The 19,907-nt window shown below is 42.4% G+C and overlaps 1 protein-coding gene across 1 annotated transcript in view; it reads right to left on the bottom strand.

The window, feature by feature from the left end:
* STARD13 (StAR related lipid transfer domain containing 13) overlaps positions 1-19,907 on the bottom strand; it is a 769,773-nt gene that overhangs the window by 742,273 nt on the left and 7,593 nt on the right. Inside the window, exon 2 of the mRNA XM_069205550.1 lies at positions 972-1,867. Within this exon, the coding sequence (XP_069061651.1) occupies positions 972-1,703 (732 nt within the window). The 5' untranslated portion in view covers positions 1,704-1,867. The remainder of the gene's footprint in view (positions 1-971; positions 1,868-19,907) is intronic.

The following is a 19,907-nucleotide window of genomic DNA, read 5'->3' as shown; positions in this document are numbered from 1 at the left end:
AGTTCAAAATATCTAAACAGGTTCCTTGTGGTGCACCATAACACTAAGGGCCATATGTACGAAAGCTTTTTCCCATAGACACAGAATGGGTAAAATCCTTTCGTACATCTGGCCCTAAATCACTACACTTCTCCAAGAGTCCACAGGCTTTTCAGATGAACCCATAACAGCGATCAAGTGGTACAGGCCAGAAGAACTAAGGTACTTAAAATACATGACTTAGCATGACCTACTAACTTATCAAAGCCTTTAAAGCAGTTGCATAACACAAAATGATGGACCCCTGCAAAATGTGAAGAGGGCCCCTCTGAGTCTCCAATATCTCATATATTTATTGGCTTTGGGCTGAATAGGGACTCCCTCAAGGTTTGGAGGCCCCCTGAAAGTTTACCCTCTCCACCCTGTGCCGCAGGGGCTGTAATGGCCTGGGTTACACCCCTGCTCTGAAGACCTTTTTACAATCTTATGAAAACAAACTTTAGCCTACAGCTAGATCTTTAATTATAATTTAGTATTATGTTTGCTGTAATCATGGCATACTGCATATATACAGCAAAATATTGAATAAAACATTTACAGCGCTAAAATGGACACTCAAAGGCACGTGATTCTTCAAAAAACATCAGACATTAATTGAACATATAAATTTATGGTGTCACAGGTATTGTGACCGTTGACGGACAGGTGGTTGAATGTCTTTTTTTTTTTTTTACTTTTTAGAATTTAATAGAGGAAACGTCATGTTACTTGACAAATTTCAGAATTAAGTTTAAGAATTAAATATTTTCAAAGGTTCCGCATGCATTCATATCTTCCACCAAGTACATTAGCCCCCAACACAAACAAAGCACATAGCATACCCTACACTTCTATACTTGTATGTGTCCTGCCAGTTAATTATTTTACACTTAACAGTACAGTTCTGTCTGCCTTTTGTGTTGTTCGGACAGGGTAGCAATGATTTTCCTTACCACCATTTTCTTCTTCTCCATGCAAGCCACATTCACCTCCTCCTCGGAGGACTCCCGGCAGATTTCTGAATGACATGTATCCGGCAATGCAGCATCCTCCTCCTTGTACTTTTTCCATCGAGGACTGCCTTTTTTATGTATGCAATTGAAATATGTGTCATACTGAGGCAGATCTGTGAACACATCATCATCATCGTCATCTTCTTCATCAGAAGAAGAAGTCTCTGTACCTGAAACTTCACAGACAGGGATGTCTGAGCTACTGCTCTGAGACGAGTGTGGGAAATCAGGGAATGTGATAGCACTTGGCTTGTGCTTTATGACCCGGAAATCAGGATGTCTTCCTTCGGTGTCCAGCAATCCCTCATTAGATGAAAGCATGGGTTGGCATTCCATATGCCTTGAACAGAAAAATTGATTAGCATCTGGTCTGCACCCCAGAGAGCACAGCAAATCTTCAGGTAGAAGCATTACTCCTGGGTGACCATCTGCAGTGGCTGCTCCTGGCACCAGTCCAAGCAAAAATGCCAGCTTTGAATCCTTTACCGGTGATGCAGAGCTTTTGATTACAGGATCATGATCCAATGAGAAGGTATGAACCTCATGTTTTACAACATCAGGACTACTTGAAGCCTGTCCTGTTGCACTGGCGCATTCTGTAGACTCTTGGAAGCACTGGATAGCTGCAGTAGCATAGGACCCAACCTCCTTTTCAGAAGAATAGGGTTCCATTCCAGAAAATTTCAAGTATCCATCTGGGAAGTTTAACACGCTTTGGTCTCTCTGGCATGCTGAATGATGAATTATAGCATGAACTTCTGCCTTGCCTTCAATATCTGCTCCATGCCACCAATGTCAATGACGTCAGCTTCACACACAGGAAACTGATTTTTTTCCTAAAATCCAGAAAGCAAATTCAGTTAGTCAGATTTTAACACTATACATATATTGGTTTGCCTTTAAAACATGTATTTACATTAATAATTACTAAAGGTATCTTAAATCATAATGCAGATACTTAATTCAAATGTTAAATACATTAAGTACATAAGTTTTCATTAGGGCATCCAAAAATCAAAAACACCTCCAAAAGCCTGCTGAGAAGCCATACTTGATTTGGAAACTTGGTGTTAGGCACACTCATTTAGCCTTGTGTTTTTGCAACTGTTAAATGTTCTTTGTCCAGACCCCAGATTGTTTCTGTGAGTTCATCTGTTAGGAATGTAACTTGCTGTTCCCCTTTACATACTTTTTAGAAACTATAATTATATAGGTTTGTTCCTATTGTGTTGGGGTACAATGCCTTGCAAATCAAGTAGCAGCCAGATATTGAAAATGCAATAGTGACAAAAGACCAATATCTACATACATTTTAGCAAGACGAGCACTTAAGTAGCATGTCAAACACCCCTGTTTGTGCTCAATTTTCCAATTATTATTTTTAAAGAATAAAGGAAGAATGGAGCTTTAGTGCCCTTTGATCATAGTGTTAATCACTATTACCTGCCGTGCCATAAATATTGTCTCAAACAGAAGGCAAAAGCATGCTCTGAGCACCTGCCCCCCCACTTTCTAACCAGACACACATAATGAAACTCACCCACTGGCTCAGTCTGATGCACATCCCTGGACCTAGAATCAGGGCCATAGCCACTGTGGTGAGAGGGATGGGTCTGACAGTAAAGCCCCTCATATCAAGGGTTGCCCCCCTAAATACAATGGGCAGAATGCAAGGCTGACAGGTTAAGAGATTGCTTTCTAAAGAAAAGCTTAGTTCATGCCCACCAGGTGAGCGCAGTCTCATCGGGTTGCTTCCACACCCTGAGCATGCTTCAAAAAATCTACAAGTGGATCCCCACCGAAGCCAGAAGGACAGTCACCCAGGCTCTGGTCAGTAGCCGCCTCGACTACGGCAATGCACTCTACGCTGGAACCATGGCCAAGACCCGGAAAAGACTTCAACGCATCCAGAATGCCTCCACCCGTCTCATCAAGAATGCCCCACGACACAGCCACACCTCCGCCCTTCTAAGAGACCTACACTGGATGCCTATTGACAAGAGAATCACCTTCAAGCTCCTGACCCACACCTACAAGGCCCTACACAACGCCGGACCAGCCTACCTCAACCACAGACTCACCTTCTACACTCCTGACAGACAACTCTGCTCTGCCGACCAGGCCCTCGCCAACGTCCCTCACATCCGGAAAACCACAGCCAGAGGAAGATCCTTCTCCTACATCGCTGCCAAGACCTGGAACACCCACCCCGTCCACCTCAGGCAATCTCCCACCCTGTCACAGTTCAGTAAGGACCTCATGGCCTGGCTCTTTGACTGATCCTCAGCACCCCACACACCTCCCCCAGCACCTTGAGACCCTCACAGGTGAGTAGCTGCGCTGTACAAATTCCTGATTTACACTTCCTTCACCTCTGAATGGTTCAGCATGGAAGCTAAAATGAATGGCTTGCGCTGCATTGTGAAACAAACTCCAAACCATTACTGTAGGTGTGGAATCATTACTGCAAGTGCTCCAACATGATCATCTACCAAATTAGCGTAATTTGAGAAATAATCATGCTGCATGAGTCACTCTGATGCATGCTTTACTGAAATAAATGCCCTACTTGCCAACTATCCCTTTTTTGAAGTGGGATTTGAAGTTATCATTCCGAAACACTCATCACTCCTGGCCCCTTTTTAGATTACCAGAGCGCTCATCTATCCTTACCTTCAGCCCTCAGGTTTCTTCATTCCTTTTAGTACTTTGAAATGGATTTAAGGTGGCATAAGTAGTTTACAACTGAATACCAGCAAAAAATTTGACGCTAAGGTTAGTGCACTAAAATAGGAGGGCCCACACTGCAGAGACCCTGACATAAGGGCACCAGCATTAGGACAGAGACACAAGGATGCTATGATACATGAACTCCGATAACAACATTAGGAAGTGACATGACATGTGGACACCAGCATGGAGGCCCTGATATGAGCCACTAGCACTAGAGCACCAACAGTGACAAAGAGAAACTGACTGGGCTCCAACACTTTCTATTGAGCACTGATTGACGAGACACTGACTCAAGTATACTTAGAAAGGAACTGTGATGCTAGAGCACTGATGGATATATTGGCCCAGGAACAGAGGGATATCAGCACTCACACTCGAACACAAGCCCATCGCTGTCACCGGCACAGACATTGACATAGAGATATTGGCACTGGGAGATGTTAGCATTTGGGTACTAATATGTGAATACTGATAGAGAGACATTGTGGCTAACACTTACTTTGAGACTTGGGGTTACAGGAATACCGAATCATTAACACAGACACTCAAACTTACCAGTCGCGGCTCGCGGGTGTAACAGGGGCAGGGCGGCACATGGGAGGGGGACACAGGGGGCGAGGTTGGATTAATAAAATTAATTTAAAAAATAGAAACGCTTACCTCTTCCGTCGAGCCATGACGATCCTCTCCCTCGTCATCACCGCAGGCACAGGCTCCCAGCCTGCCCTGCGCCAATCCTGAGGCTGCTCAGAGCAGCGTCAGGATTGGCTGGGAGCACCCAGCCAGGGTGCTCCCAGGCAAACTGGGAGCCTGTGCAGGCTCTCGCCAGCCCAGCAACACAGGTGCTGGGCTTAAGACAGCCTATTGTGCATGCGTGTTTGGCCGGCCAGCCAAACACACATGCGCTCTGAGGGGAACACACTGTGCACTCCCCTTACTACTCATGACCCCAATGACCTGCCCCTTTCGCAAGGAAAGGATAATAAACACAGCTTACTATCCTTATCCTTTCCTTGGGAAAGGAATTGCAGCGGTTGCTGCTGGTAGGGGGGGGCACGGGGGCGATGCTCCTCCACCCTAGTGGAAGAGCCGCCACTGAAACTTACACAAGTTTGACACTTAGACAAGACAACACAGGGACACTATAGCAAGAACTCAAAGGCTAGGACAGGGAGACAGACCAGGAGACCACTGACACTCAGACCACGACATAGGAACAGGCAAGACAACAGTCACATCTCAACAACAATGCTCTTTGACAGCCCTCATAACTAAGAGGATATGACTTTGTTCATCAGCAATACTTTGTCATCTTTAGTCTTGAGATAATAAGGTAGCCCATCAGCCTCCATGCACATTGGCCACTCAGACATGAATAGCCACAACCCCACGCAACAGCCACAAACATAGAAAGAGAGCAGTATATATTTTGATTCCACCTCACACCTCTTTGTCCATCTCTCTATAATTGCTGGTTCTTTTATTATTCTTGCAGGTTCCTTTTCATCTCTGCTCCCCCTTTGTCATTGCTATCTAAACCTTTCTTCCTTCTTTTTGCTCCCTTTCTCCCTTTTCTGCCATTCACCCTCTTGGTCTGAATCAAATGATGATGAAGAATAAATCTAGGTCCAAAAAATAAATCAGCGTCTGTATCAGTCACCTGCACAACTTGGGCACTGGGTCAAATGTTCTAGGTAAATAGCTAGGTGGCTGCCTGCTTAATTCTTGTTACTTTAACTCATGGAAGTGGGCCCATCACCACACACAGTCCCTGAGCTGTGCCTAGGACCCCCTAACACCCTATGCTTACCTTGCCAACCTGTCCTGCTGACTGTTCTGTCGTGATTTCCCCCTCAGGAGTCAGGTACAGCGCAAGTGCAGAGCAGGAGTGCAGCGTTGACAATAAGTGCATGCCTTTGCAAGCATCATGTCTGTGCACTAATAACTACGTGCCAATATAGGTGTCTGAAACTGTTAAAGCTGATTCAGTTATTATCAATGGTTATTAGTAAAATGTGCCTAGGAATACAGCATTTGCTGCACACTTCCCTAAAGGTGCTTTGACAGAGAACTTCGTTTTCACCAATCGTGCTAGCCTAAGTGCCTGCTGTCAAAACACCTTTTCACACACATTTCCTTAAAAACACATCCAGGGTCACTGGCACATTGGGCTTTAAAGGGCACCATTATCAACTACTTATCACAAATAGTTTTACAGGTAGACTAACACTACCACTTTAAAAAGTACTGCAAGTTATGTTGCGCCCCTAAAAATCTCACTATATTATGGAATATTTTTTAGAAAAGATATTGTAGGGAAACCAGACTCCTGTACTACTGCGAGGCGCCTTTTATGACGTAAGTGTTCCTTGGGGCTACGCCCCTCAAAGCATCTTCGCCTGCCTACAGGCCTGCCTTGCATGCAGGCTAAGAAGAGCTTTTACATCCAGTATGCTGAACACTCTGCTTGGTCTGTCAATTCCCTGCAGCATGACATTAGAAAGAGGATAGCCCAGGCCTGCAAGAGGTATGCATTCTGCCAGCTTACTGACCGATCTTTACCTTGTGAAAATTGTACCAATATAAATCCCTAGTTTATAAGTACTTTTTGATTCATATTTTTTCTCCCAAAAAGGTATGTGCAGTGAGCAGAGCCCTCCAGTTTACATAGCTATCAATAGGTGCTCAAGGGGAAGCCGGTGAAAAGGATAGGCTATAGACTTTCAGTCTAGGAACACATATCAGCTGAAGGACACAATTTTAAAAATATTTCGATTTCAAGAGCGTGAGGAATGTAGATCTGTCACAATGTAGTCCTTGTTTTTACCAATGTTGTAATTGCTGTCACAATAACTCATTCACCCTGGCTTCAAAGATTGCACACTTTTTCCAGCTTTACTGAACAGCTGCTATTGAAAATCACAGATTGCATTCATTCATAACCATCATGTTCCTCTTTGTTCACAAAGCCTATGGCTTCAAAATAGCATGTCCTTTTGACTGTCACAAACCTTCAAATTGTAAAAGATTATTTACTCATTTGCTTCTTCCATCGCATCCCTTAACAGTTTAAGCTATATAATGATTGAGACATTCAAAACCTTAATTATAATTAGCATTGCTTATTTTTTCAATCATTACAAGAGTGCATTGTCAATTTTATTTATTGTGCAACCACGTTAAGCTTTTGAAATTTGCATCGACAACGCCTTACATCATCACCCACCCTCATTCATTGACCTTCTTCACAGATAAGCATTTCCATCAGCACATGTATTTCACCAATATAGATCTCGTTCCATATCCTTGTGTTCAATGTTTTATATTTGGGTTTTCCTCCTGCACAGGCCTATTCGGGCAGCAGGGCACTGTACACAGATCACGAGTACGGCTAGACAAACAGACACACGAGTAAAACCTCTACATTAACAGAGCTGAAACTGGATGTGGCTTCAGGGGACAGTTCAGATTTTGTTTCCTCGAGAACAGAGGAATAGGGGCGAGTTTCCCAGGGGGGGGGGGGGGGGGCAGGGTAGAACACGCTGCCTATCGTCTTTATATGCGTGATCTGGCATTCCTTCTTGGTCAGTCCCTGGGGAGGTTATTCAGCATTCCTCAGGTGGCGGGAGGTCCCAAGGATGGTGAGTGAAAAAAAGTTGTTTTAAATTCTTTCAAGAAGTTGATCAGAGCAGCGATTTTGAAGACGAAGAGGAGGAAGTTCTTTAGCTTGGGAGCATTGTCAGAGAATGCTTGTGTGTATGTCTTCTCTTTCCTACACACAGAGGTTCCAGGTCTGGTTGGGATTTAATCCAAATGGAACACATGCCCACCAGTATGTGAATTTGTTACTGAGGTAGGTAGATCCTTGGTAGATGAATGAATGGCCTTTTTCGGTAAAACGCGACCGACTAGGATGGCCCAGTGCTCAGTAAGGAATCATGAAGGATAAGAGAGTAGCCAGTGGTGATAAGATTTAAGAAAATACATCTGGCTTTCTATAGTGTTGGTACTGACACCCAGTGCAGAGTGTGTAGTGTGGAAGTGGTGTGTTGTCAAGTAAAGCATAGAGGATGATTTGGCACATTATGTAAGTGTGGGTGGGAAGTCATCACAGTGAGCCATGCTTGGTTGGCAGATTAAAGTCTGCTACCACAGAACTTCACAAATTCAGTTCTTGCGGTTTTTAGTTTGAGGAATGCTGAGGACAGGGCAGACCCTCGTGGCCTTCTAAGTACTTATCACACACTAGTATTTGTCTATGTCCTAGGCATCTTCTCCAGAGTTTTTTTCCCTTTTGAGGTTTTCCTCTTAGGTCTGGAAGACACTATCTGCCTGGGCACTAAATGTATTGGCGACATCATGGATACCAGAAGGGGTCACCCATATCTCTGGCAGACAAGAACAGTGACAATTGGACTTTAATGGTCTCAGATGAAAAGCTCATTACCTTTGAAGTCTGGCAAAAAATGGGTGCAAATCCAGACTGTGCTCGTGGACCCTTTGCTAATATGTCTGAAGTAGTGTGATTATTCCAGGCAGACCACTACCCTGGAAGAAGTCCTCAAATCAAGCAGAAATGGATCAGTTTTTGAACAACTGAAAAGACATCTGGTAGAAACAAAACGCACGAGGCATCCAGTAGTTAGGTCCAAATTGCATGCAGAATGATTTAATTAATGAGAGAGGAAGTGAACAAAAGAAAAGTCCTTATGACTGAGAATGTAAAATCAGTTGCGAATGCCTAGGAAATATTGATCGAAGTCAGAACAATTTTTTATTCCATTGACAGTATTGGCCGTGATGTATTAGTTGTCCTGTTTTGTAGCCATGAACAACTCCAATTGTGGAAGACAAAAGTTATCAAACTAACATGCTTTCTCAACTGAGTAAGCAGTTAGAGACTCGTACCTAGACACAGCACATTATTGAATCACAGGACAAAATATACCCATTTGTTAACTTGCCTAAGAAAATGCAGTCTTGAAGAAATTAAGTTTTTATTAGTTGGATATTTTGATTGCACGAGCTACTGACCTCTGCAATAACTTAATTTACTAACAGGACGATAATATTTATTCTAAACTGCTATGCCGATCATTCGCAGAAATCATCTAGGTTTGCCCTGTGTACTGTACAGAGTAAAGGCGAGAAGGAAAGTGCATGTTTTCTGCAGTCAGGTTCCAAAACATATGTGCAATTTTTAAAACTGGACTCACTCTCGAATTCAGTAACTTTTGAAAGGACAGTGTATCATGACATGCCAAACCCCTCTTTTAAAGGGGACCTTAAAAGCACTTTCCTAAAGATCTCTTGCAATCGGTACTCACCTATTAAAATTAGTCTCCTTAATCCTGTATTACAAATATACTAAAATCTTTCTTGCTACCCAGCCTTCCATTTTTTGTATTATTTTGCCATTTTACTGATATTTCTTTGCCAAGCCAGTAAAGTGCTCTGATACCCTGTGATCAGGGTCTTAATGTACTGTAAATTAATGAAATAAATCAAAACCATATTCAAAGTGTAAAGGTAATCTAGACTGAAAAGGTCAATAGCATGATTACAATTCCATTACTTATAATGTTTTTGCCAATTTTGGAATATTAAATATAGTCTGCCTAAGCTCAGCTGGGAGTCTGAGGTTCTGTACAGAGTGAAGTGGAGAAGGTAGGACGCTTCTCATTTGCACATTAAAACGAAAAAGTCTCTTTTAGTAGTGCATGTTTTCTTTAGGCAGTCTCCAAAACATATTTGCACATTTGTAATCTTTATTCACTCTTTATTTCAATAACTTTTGAAACAATAGTGTTATCACATTGACAGCAGGTGTCAATCTCCACCTAAAAAGCACTCCCTAAAAGGCATCTCAAAATCCGTACTCACCTGCTGAACTAGGCCTCCTCAACCCTGTGTTACAGATATACAAATATCTTTAAAAGTATGATGCTTCTTTAAAAGAAGACCATCCAATAAGCAAGAGCAGGATGGAAGCTTGGGCACTGGGACTTCCAGATAACATCTCCCCTGGTTGGCTCTTGTAGAACACCTCTCATTTCAATTTACAGCAGAGAAACAGTCTATTGGTGCAGACCATTTCATTGGAGAAGGGACAGGCAGGCCCTAGGGAAAGCAGATTTACTTTGAAACCTGGTGGCAGTTACTGAGTGACTCTGAGGTAGGGAGAAAATAATCCATCATCTTGGTACTTATGATGCAAGGGACTATAGAACGGAGTTTTGCTTGAAAGCCTGTCCTGTGAACAAGAATTCCCGCCTGTCTGTTAATGGACCATGGAAGGCAAAGTTTCAATATCTCTATTGAACCTCAGTGTCCAAAACTGTTTGCAGAGCTAGTGATGCTAGTGATTGCAGACCTTAAGGGAGATAAGGGTCCTGGTTCTATTAGTAAAACATGTTTACTCTTGTGGAAATTTCTTCCTATGTTAGTAGGATGCAGAAGATCCCCTAGAAAGAATGATTTCCTGCTAGCTCTTGTGGAACTTCACTTCTGTATTTGGAGTGAGCCGAATGTGAGTAAGAGGTGGCTTGGGCCCAGGTACCACCTTAAATTAAGACTTCCTTTTACTTAGATTAATAATCCAATTTCCTACATTAATTATTGGCTAGATCATTTGGACTCTCCGGGGAAGCAAATGAGGAGCATCAGCTTGATCTTCAGTGATTGCATGAGAAATGTGCACAGAAGAAACGTGTTCAGTCAATGGGAATGTGGAAATAGTTTTGCAGAACTGTTTTCCAAGAAAAACAAAGATTGGGGGAAAGATAAACAAAATATATCTACCAGGGTCAGACCAGCCTAATACACAGCAAATGGAACAGAGTTATAACTAAGCAACCCTTGGATATTATGAGATATATGAGGTTTCCATAAGATTATGATGGTTTATCACAAAATTAAACCAAATATGAAATGATCAGGATATTCAACAATTTAATAGTGAAAGTTTCAGTAAACATTTATGTTGCCAAAACACAACCACGGAATGAGATGGGTGTGTGTAAGAAAGACAAAATACATTCGAAGCAGCATCTGGAGTAGGTTTGCAGAGATGATGATAAACAAAGCTGGTTAAATTGACAGTAACCATTTGTGTAGACTATTTAACAGGTGCCCTGGTCGAGTTTGAAACAGAATGGATATTCAAAGTATTCCTGGATAAGACTACATATTTACCACCAGATCTAGCTGAACTATCAGCACAAAGAAGCAATAAGTCAAACAATTGTTGAGAGGAGACACCAAGCTAACTATTAATAATATAAACGCATCAAGATCATGAACTAGTATATTGTAATTGAGAATCGTGGCATTAGACTGTTCTACACATAAACCTTCAAAACAGAAGTCTTGAGACAAAAATGATATTCCATAAAAGTATTTTTTAGCATGTTGCAATGCATTTCTCAGTATTAGAATGACAAAAACGTTATATGTATAAGTCATATCCACTTTCTTACTATGCACCATGTCACACTCCTTGAGGGAAGTATAAACATCACATCACCTCTTAACTCTCTCCTACTATCATGCAGATGTATGGTCACTGCACTTTCGACTCCATCATTTCTTTCGCCAGCTATGACCACTCTTCAAATTATCTTCAGGTTAACTTGCTTGCCTCTGTATTCTTAGTTGTTACCTTCCATTTCATAATTTGTTCCATATTGTGAAAGTAGACAGTGGACTAGAAAGAAGATTACCCCACCACAATTACTATGCTTTTAAGTTCTCTTATTTTGGCCATCATATTTAAATGGTTTAAAAATATCTTCATAGATAATCTACCTTTCCCTTCTATGTGAAATAGGCTTGCATTTTTCTGAATTCACTTTTTGTAGATCACTTCATGTATGTGGCTACTTTTCGAGTGGATGCCTCTCATAAGACAAGGCTGACGTAAAATTAGGTAACTCATATTTGACGTTAGAAATTAAAATGCATGGTAAAGAGAATGTAAGTGGCATTTTAGTGTAGAAGACAGACCTTATACACTGGTTGTGATTTGTCCTGGCATGTGAGTAGCAGCACTTGACAAAATGTGAGTATGCAATACTGCCCTTACCTTGACCTTAAAAGGTTCACCTATACCAGCCATTGCTATTACTTCCACTGCTCTTACCTATGGACACCTGGGTAAACATGCACGGAGTAGTTATTTTCAAGTTTTTGCCTTCCTGTATGAGTCTTTGGATGGGTATCTCTCATAGCTGGTGGATAATGGATTCAATCCTCCAGCAGTTTAGGCTTCTACCTACCCCTCCTACCACCAGCGGTATGGATGTTCCAGACCAATGTTCTTCACAAAGAGAAGAAGGGGCCAATCTTTTCTATTCAGCAGAGGCTACGCAAGGAACCTAAAGATAAGCAATGTGTCTTCTCCTCTTGTGAGGGTTGGGGCAGACAATTCTTCTTTTTTCAACAGTTGACTTCAACAGAAAGTGGCCCTTTGTTATGCCAAACAGTGAGGGAATTTCATATAGATTTTTATTATGAAACCTCTGTTCAAATCAGATGGCCTACACCAATACAGTTTTCCCATGGGGTGAAAACTAGTTACCACAGAGGTACAAGAGTTGTTGCAGAAGGGAGCGATCAAATTGTATCTCCTACCAACCAGGAGTTATATCAGCCGGTGATAAACTTGAGAGATTTAAACCAATTTGTGCTTTTCTGGCATTTCAAGATGGAGACAATCATATGGCTCAGGGATTTTCTTTTGCTGGGAGATTGGAAGATCTGGCTGGATGTAAAAGATGCTTACTAACCAGTGCAAATATGTCTGCAACACAGACAATATTTGCAATTCTTGTGGCAAGGTCAGGCATTTAGGTTCAAGGCCCTTCTATTTGGGTTATTCTCTGGTCCTTTGTGCTTCTCCAAACTGTTAAACCTCTGGTAGCAGTCCTCAGAGCCCAGGGGCTGAGGATGCTATTGCACATGGATGAAAAGATCTGAAGGGACTCACTCATGAGCAGATTTAAGTATGATACTTCTACTTCTCATGACTATTGCATTTCCCTTTATGCAGATGACATTCTACTTTACATACAAAACCCTGAAACCTCCATCTAAGCCTGTCACAGACATTAGACGTTTACGGTGACACCACCAGACTTGAGGTTAATTGAACAAATCTACATAGGTGCCAATAACAGTTGACCACACCGGACTAGAAACAACCTGTAAGCTGCAATCAGTCACCAGCCACTTCAAGTACTTAGGTATTCATATTGCCCTCATAGAACAAAGAACCAAGAAATTGAATGTAGACTCACTTTTTACCCAGACTCAACAAATCGTGATATCCTGGCACTCAATCCTACTCAACATGGCTGGTGTGGAGCAACATTCAAGCTGAACTTTCTTCCTCGCTTGGTTTACACATTTCAACATTTCTCATACAATACATCACTTAGCCTAATACAGCCCCTTCAATCCATCAGCTCAACATTCCTCTGAGATGGAAAACAGGCAAGAGTATTCTTTAGGAAATGGGTGTTAACTTCATATGAGTTAGGACTCTGGTTAGCAGACATAAACCTTTATTATTGCGATGGTCTAATTACACCTAGTAATGAGTGGCTGTCCGCTGATCGTAATGATCCAAGTGTTTGCTCTGAGCTGGAATGGATAGAGGCAGGACCTTCTCTCTGTTACTAAAGTGACAATACTTTGCTGGGGTACTGCACTTGGATGAATACGACAAGAAAGTGTTCTGACTGCTGACACTCCATTGTGGTGTGCCACCTGGCTTAAACATACTGTGAATTTGTTGTTATTCCACCAATGGAACGTTATAGGGAATCTCCAAACTGGACAGCACCAAGACAGGTGTGACATTATCACTTCTGCATCCCTGACTAACACAGCCTACACAAAAACACAATTTCATTGCTACTTACAAGTAAGTTACACACTTGAAGCACACACACCTGGCATTCAGGCCTTGCACAAGTGCAACTGATCAGTATCTAGAACAAAGATCACACAAATGTGTAGCAAGAGCATCTCTTACTTTTACTGCACACTGGGCAATAACAGTCCAGATTCTCTCCTACAGTGCAGCAATAGATAGACACAGAATCAGACCTTGGACTATACTTATGTGGCCAAGGCAAAGATGGCCCCAAGAACTCTTGCAGTCTCGATGCATCTGAGGCTCATACAATTCAAGTAATTATACTGAGTGCAATATGGAATAAACTGAACAGAATGGCCCCAGGTACAAATCCCAATTGCCTGCAATGCAAAGTGGCTTTGGGTGCCATCTACCACAAGGTATGGCGTTGCCAAGTATTACAGCAATACTGTACCTCCGTGCACAGTAGATTAACTCACATTATAAACAGACCAGTCATGTCAGACCCTAAAAAGACTTTCTTGGTTCTGATGAGGTGGTAGTCGAGCCACAAGACTGTTCTTAGCAATAGGTCTACCCGTAGTTAAGCAAGATATTGTCCCTCACTGCAACTGGATAGGACTCCCACTCCGAAGAATGGACAAAGAGTGGACTTCTATGCCAAAGCGAAGGAACCTATCTACATCAAGGCGCTGTCCCCAGAAATACCACAAGGCTTGGGATCAATGGTGGGAATCTGAATATTGATTGGCCCTTGCACGTTTCTCACCATTATTTAATATGAATGTATCTTGGAAATGTTTTTGAAATGTATTGTTGTTAGCTGAATTTCTACCTTGCCGCCACTGTTGCACTTTAAAATGAATAATAAGTGTTGAAAAAACAGTTAGTGTCCCCCCACGCACTGCACTTTCACCCTTCATCAATTCATGTATTTAGGAATGCATTCAACTGCTTTCAAGCATCAATCCATGCACATCCTAACTCACTCACTCACCCATTAACTGTCCTACTCCATGCACCAGCCATTCACTGCCCTAGCCTCAATACATTACCCTTGCCCCATACTGCCATTTCCTCTACACATTGACCCCTTCATCCATTCATACAAGCACCCATTCAGCCATCATTTACATCCATTCAACTATATAGCCAATCATTCATTCTCCCATCCATGCATTTCATCAATTCGCATTCATTCAACATCTGACGTGTTTTCAAATTCATCCACTCAGTGATTCACATGTGACACCAATAAAGATACACCTTAAATTATCCAAACTAGCGGTGTCTGCGAGGAAAGTGGCAGCGGTTCATCACGGGTGAGGAATGGCCATGAGTAGGAGGATAGGTGGGAGGGAGGGAAGTGGGAAACATCAAGGCAGGGTATTGCTGCATCATCCCTCTATCACTTCCAACTTACTCCTGCCTCTGACCTGCCCACCTACTCCTGCCCCAGTATTCGTGGCCTACCACAATATCCCTCTTACTCTCTTCCTCCTGCATGGATTCATCAAGCACCCTGATCTAGAATTGGCGGTAACCCTACAGAGGGTTATTAAAGTCCCTCAAAGTAATTAGCAGGATCGAATCCCGCGAGATAAATGCATGTGTAGATTTTGGGAAAACACAGAGTACATTAGTGGTTACCATGTTACTGCATGTTGTTCCCTGTGTTTTCTGGCAAATCACTATTGATGTGACTCCGCAGTCGATAACATGTTGGCCTACTTTTCCAGCGAGGCCTGCCAGTAACGCTTCAAGACTGATATACAGTACACAAAGTGTGCAGGCGAATTTAACAAGAGACTATTTAAGGGTTAAAGGGTATTTCACAAGAAATATTTTAATGAGCTGATAACATGTTTACTACGCAAATCTATCATTGCACAAATCTAAGAGGAATGTACCAGCACAGTTACACAATACTGGGACTGTTTGCCTTGGATCTGTATCAGACACTCCTTCCCAAGAATAATGGCAAGTGGATCACACTATTCCTCGACCTGTCAGTGCCTTCAAAACCTATACAAATGCCTCATGATGTTCTTGTCCTGAATGTTTTGCATTTTGTTTGCTCTTCTTCTAGGGCATTGAAGTGTTTCAGGGAAGGTGCCCAGCCCGGACAGGACTCAACAATAGCTTATTGCAGAAAAAGACTCTATAGAGCGATCCTTTACTATATCATTTATGAAGGCAAACGATGAAGCGGGTGATGAGGATAGAGCGATGGTTTAGCATGTTGTGTTCCACTTGATGAGTGGGACTAGAAGAATCAGCCAGTGTCATAACCTTTGAACTGGCCTATCACTATAGATATGTGGTCACATGTCAGAGGGCCCAGCAGTGCTAGGATACCGAAGGTCCAGTTAGAAGAGAAATGAATAATCTCAGAGGGAAAACAACACGACCAGCAAACCTTGCAGCCAAGTCAGAAGCAGCTTTGGAAAATGGAAATGCATGCTCACTGATAACCTTGAAGACCACATGCATCCTCGAAGCAAAGCCCGCCGACCCTCTCCTCCCCCACCCAAGCACCCATGTGCAGTTACAAACTGGCGACCCATCAAAGCACTACTATCCCAAAATGGGGTGCTCCACCGCCCCCTTGAAGTAACATGCTGCAAGGAAACATTAAAGCAGGCTCTTGCCTCTGAAAGGATACAAGCGGCTGTGGCGCACTGGACTGGGTGCCCTGATGGTTTTTATGCAGCGCACCACCTGCTATTTTATGGATTTATTTAATAGTTAGCTATTTGCCTAGGGCAGCAAAACCAGATGGTGTTAGCCTGATTTAAAAGTAAACCGACAAAAGGAGAGTCAAGGAAATCTCTTGGGGGATTAGGTTTGGAACCAGAAGGTAGCTGAGGAAAGAATGCTGTACAGTGTATGGGAAATGCATTCATAATTGGCATACCAAGAAATGGGCTAATAGGAGTGGAAACAAGGCCTCATAATAACGGGTTTGGAATAACCCAAATCATTTCTGGAAAAACGGAGACAGCGAGGTCAATTGAAACCAGGGTTTGAAAAGAGAACAGAGATCGGGAGTCTCAGAGTTAAAGAGTCAGAGGAGAGGAGTCCTAAAGCTTGAACTGCTATAGTGTACAGGAGTTAAAGAGTAAAATAGTGAAAAGACTTGAGTGGGAGGAAAGGTAAAACAGAATATACCACTGTTCGAATAGAGCTGAAACCACATGGAATATCAGTAATATAATAACGCATAGGACAATTGGGAGGAGACATTGCGGAGAAAGGTGACACGCTACCTCTTGGCATCATATAATATTTTCAGTGAGTTCAGGAAAAAAGGGTCACACATAGGATATTAATAGAGATGAGCCAAAGCCTATTCAAGGTCAAGGTAAATGTGAGGAGGAAACATGTAGGGAAAAGAGAGCAGAGAGTGTTAAGGGAGAGAATTAGGTGGCGCTGAAAGAGATGCATAGGGGCAAATTTATGAAAAGTGGCACTGCACCTGGTGCAGCGCCACTTTTCTAGTGCCCCTTAGTGCCCCCCCAATGCCACCATGTGTGCGCAATATTTAATATACGGCACACCATGGTGGTAGTTAGGGAACTAGCATCATAATTTTTTACACTAGTTCGGCGCTTTGCAAAAAATTGACGCTAATCTTGCAAAGCCCATTGAGGCCCATTGTAAACAATGGTGTGCCTCATTTTAACCCCTGCTCTGTAGACTAGAACTGACACATTGCCTCTGCTGTGAGTGCTCTCCCAATGCAAGGACTCTGCATCAACCTCGCAGTCTGGTTCGGTACCGCTGATGCGCGAAGCTTCACAGACGCAGGCCCTCGCATCGCAAATCTCTTGTCAACAGCAGCCTCAATGACGACGCAGTTTCTTGCATCGCAGCGGTGCACTTCTTCCTAACCGACACATCATCTCGGCTGCGTGATGTACCCTCGACACCAGGCTTCACATCGCAAAGCTATCATCAATGGAATCCTCATTGTTGACGGAGGACCTCACATAGCAGCCTCACAACTCCTTGGAACCAACATGAGACCTATCAATGCACTGCAACCAAGTCTAAAGGTACTCTTGTTCAGCAAGCCTAACTGGGTCCCTGTAGTCAACCCATGCTCCATCGTGGTTGGCCTAAACTTGTGACTTTGTCCTGGTCCGGCGCGACCAGATATCTACCACTGGCGCTTTGTGCTTTTTAGCGTTATTTTCATTGAAATATTTAAACCTGAATTTCTCCAGTTCTACTAATTTAATTTTTGACACTTTAGTCTTCTTTTATTTATTAAAAATTACTCTATTTTGCTAAACTGGTGCAGGATCCTTTTGTGGTGTGTTTTCACTGCGTTACTGTTTGAAGTGTTGCACAAATACTGTATACATTGCCTCTGAGTTAAGCCTGACTGCACTGAGCCAAGCTACCTGGGTTGAGCACATGTCGATTTAGGTTTTGCTTGTGACTTAATCCTGGCAAGGATTGTGGTTTTTTACTGAGAAGGGTTTCAGCCCCCTCAACCAGTAACCTAATTTCTTCCAGTCCTCTTTTCATGTTGGTTTAGGGTCTATAGTCAATGGAAGAAACAAAACAAAAGAAACTATAGCAAAAGAAACCAAAAGAACGAAGGAGCAACCAAAGGACCTCTTTTTCAGTTGAGCATCATCCATCCAAGATGTGCCATCTATCGGCAAAATATGCCCCCTTCCAAAAAGGCCATGTTTAAAGGCTTAAGACTATTACTTGCTTAGTTGAAGTTGGCACTAGAATAATCTGTACAGTGTATTACCACTTGTACTGTGACAGGTTCAAGATAACGGAAGTGGGATAATATTTGCCTCCTTTGTCCTTAATTGAATCAAGACTCTCCTTCAAAAACTGTCTAGAAAACTCTGCAATTTTATTACAAAGCAGGAGGCTCCATTGTGCAAGGTTAAAGCAGCCACACAACATTTAAATATTGAATGGGTTTATGATGAAACATTTAAATGTTGACACTCTAGACCAAGCAACAGACTTAAGGACTTAGGGCCTGATTTAGATTTTGATGGAGAGGTTACTTCATCACAAAGCTGATGGATATCCTGTTCGCTGAAATCACAATCCCATTAGATATAATGGGATTTACATTTTGGCAGACGGAATATCTGTCACCGATATGACAGAGTATCCCTTCCGCCAATATCTAAATTAAGCCCTTAATGTCTTCCAACCTGGCCCAAGCACAAAAAGCCTTAGATGCAATAACCACTCTCACAGAGTGCACTCCATGATAATCTGTAATTACCTCTGCCATGACATCACCCCTAAAACCTATCTGCCAAGGGGTAAGAGGTAAAGGGTAGTTAAGGATACGGGAGTAAATGGATTATTCAGGGCTATCAAAAGCTGTGAATCAGATGTTCTTAGGTTTTCACTCACCTGCATGTACTGGTTGACACATCTTGACACTCATAAGTTAGGGTGTAAAGCAAAACCTTGAAATTAAATTGCAGTGGTTCGCCTTGTGAGCGCAAAATAAACACCCATGGGGAAAGGTGCATGGAGGAAATGTATAAATCTAACATCTGCCACTCGTTGAAAAGAGACCACGCACAGCAACATCATCAACATTGCAGAGAACAGTTTATGTGACAGCTTGTTATTATCTTCCCATAACTGAAAATGTTGCTGTATTCTATTCACATCGAACAAGGTAAAATATATATGTTTAGGTGGATTGGAAAACTGAATACCTTTCATCAACCTGCAAAATAGCAGATGTTCCCCAACTGATTGATCTTCAATCGCCTGATGTCCTGTTGATATAGCAGACTTATAATCATTAGTAGTCCTACAGGCCTTCTAGCTAGCTGCCAAGGATGCCAGGAAATTTAGAACACTTGTGATGTTTCAAGATCAACAACTCATTCTACATACAACCTAATGCAGGCATCCAATGCTGAACTATTAGCCCTTCTTATACATTTTGCCCAGCATGCCCTGACGTAAGCAGAAGATGACTCTGAAAGGCCTGACAGATCTCCAAACATCCTGAAATGCTTCCATTTTACCAAAATGAGCTTGCCTTCTACAACAAGAATGTGCCAGTGCCCAAGAGGATCCTTGAACCACTGAGGAAAAACCAGAATCAGAATTGGGTAATCCCTTGACAATCCTAGGAGAGGGAGATATCAAAGTTGTGCATCAGTGGTGTAGTTAGCAAGTGGGTATTGCTAATTGACTCCAGATCTGAGATATTCATCTTGGTATCATGACAAAATGTGAAAAGACTTAGGGCC

The sequence above is a fragment of the Pleurodeles waltl genome, chromosome 8, assembly GCF_031143425.1.
Source record: "Pleurodeles waltl isolate 20211129_DDA chromosome 8, aPleWal1.hap1.20221129, whole genome shotgun sequence".
In the NCBI taxonomy this organism is placed as follows: domain Eukaryota; kingdom Metazoa; phylum Chordata; class Amphibia; order Caudata; family Salamandridae; genus Pleurodeles; species Pleurodeles waltl.
Note: the sequence above shows the minus strand (reverse complement) of the source record. Positions and strands in the feature narration are given on the sequence as shown.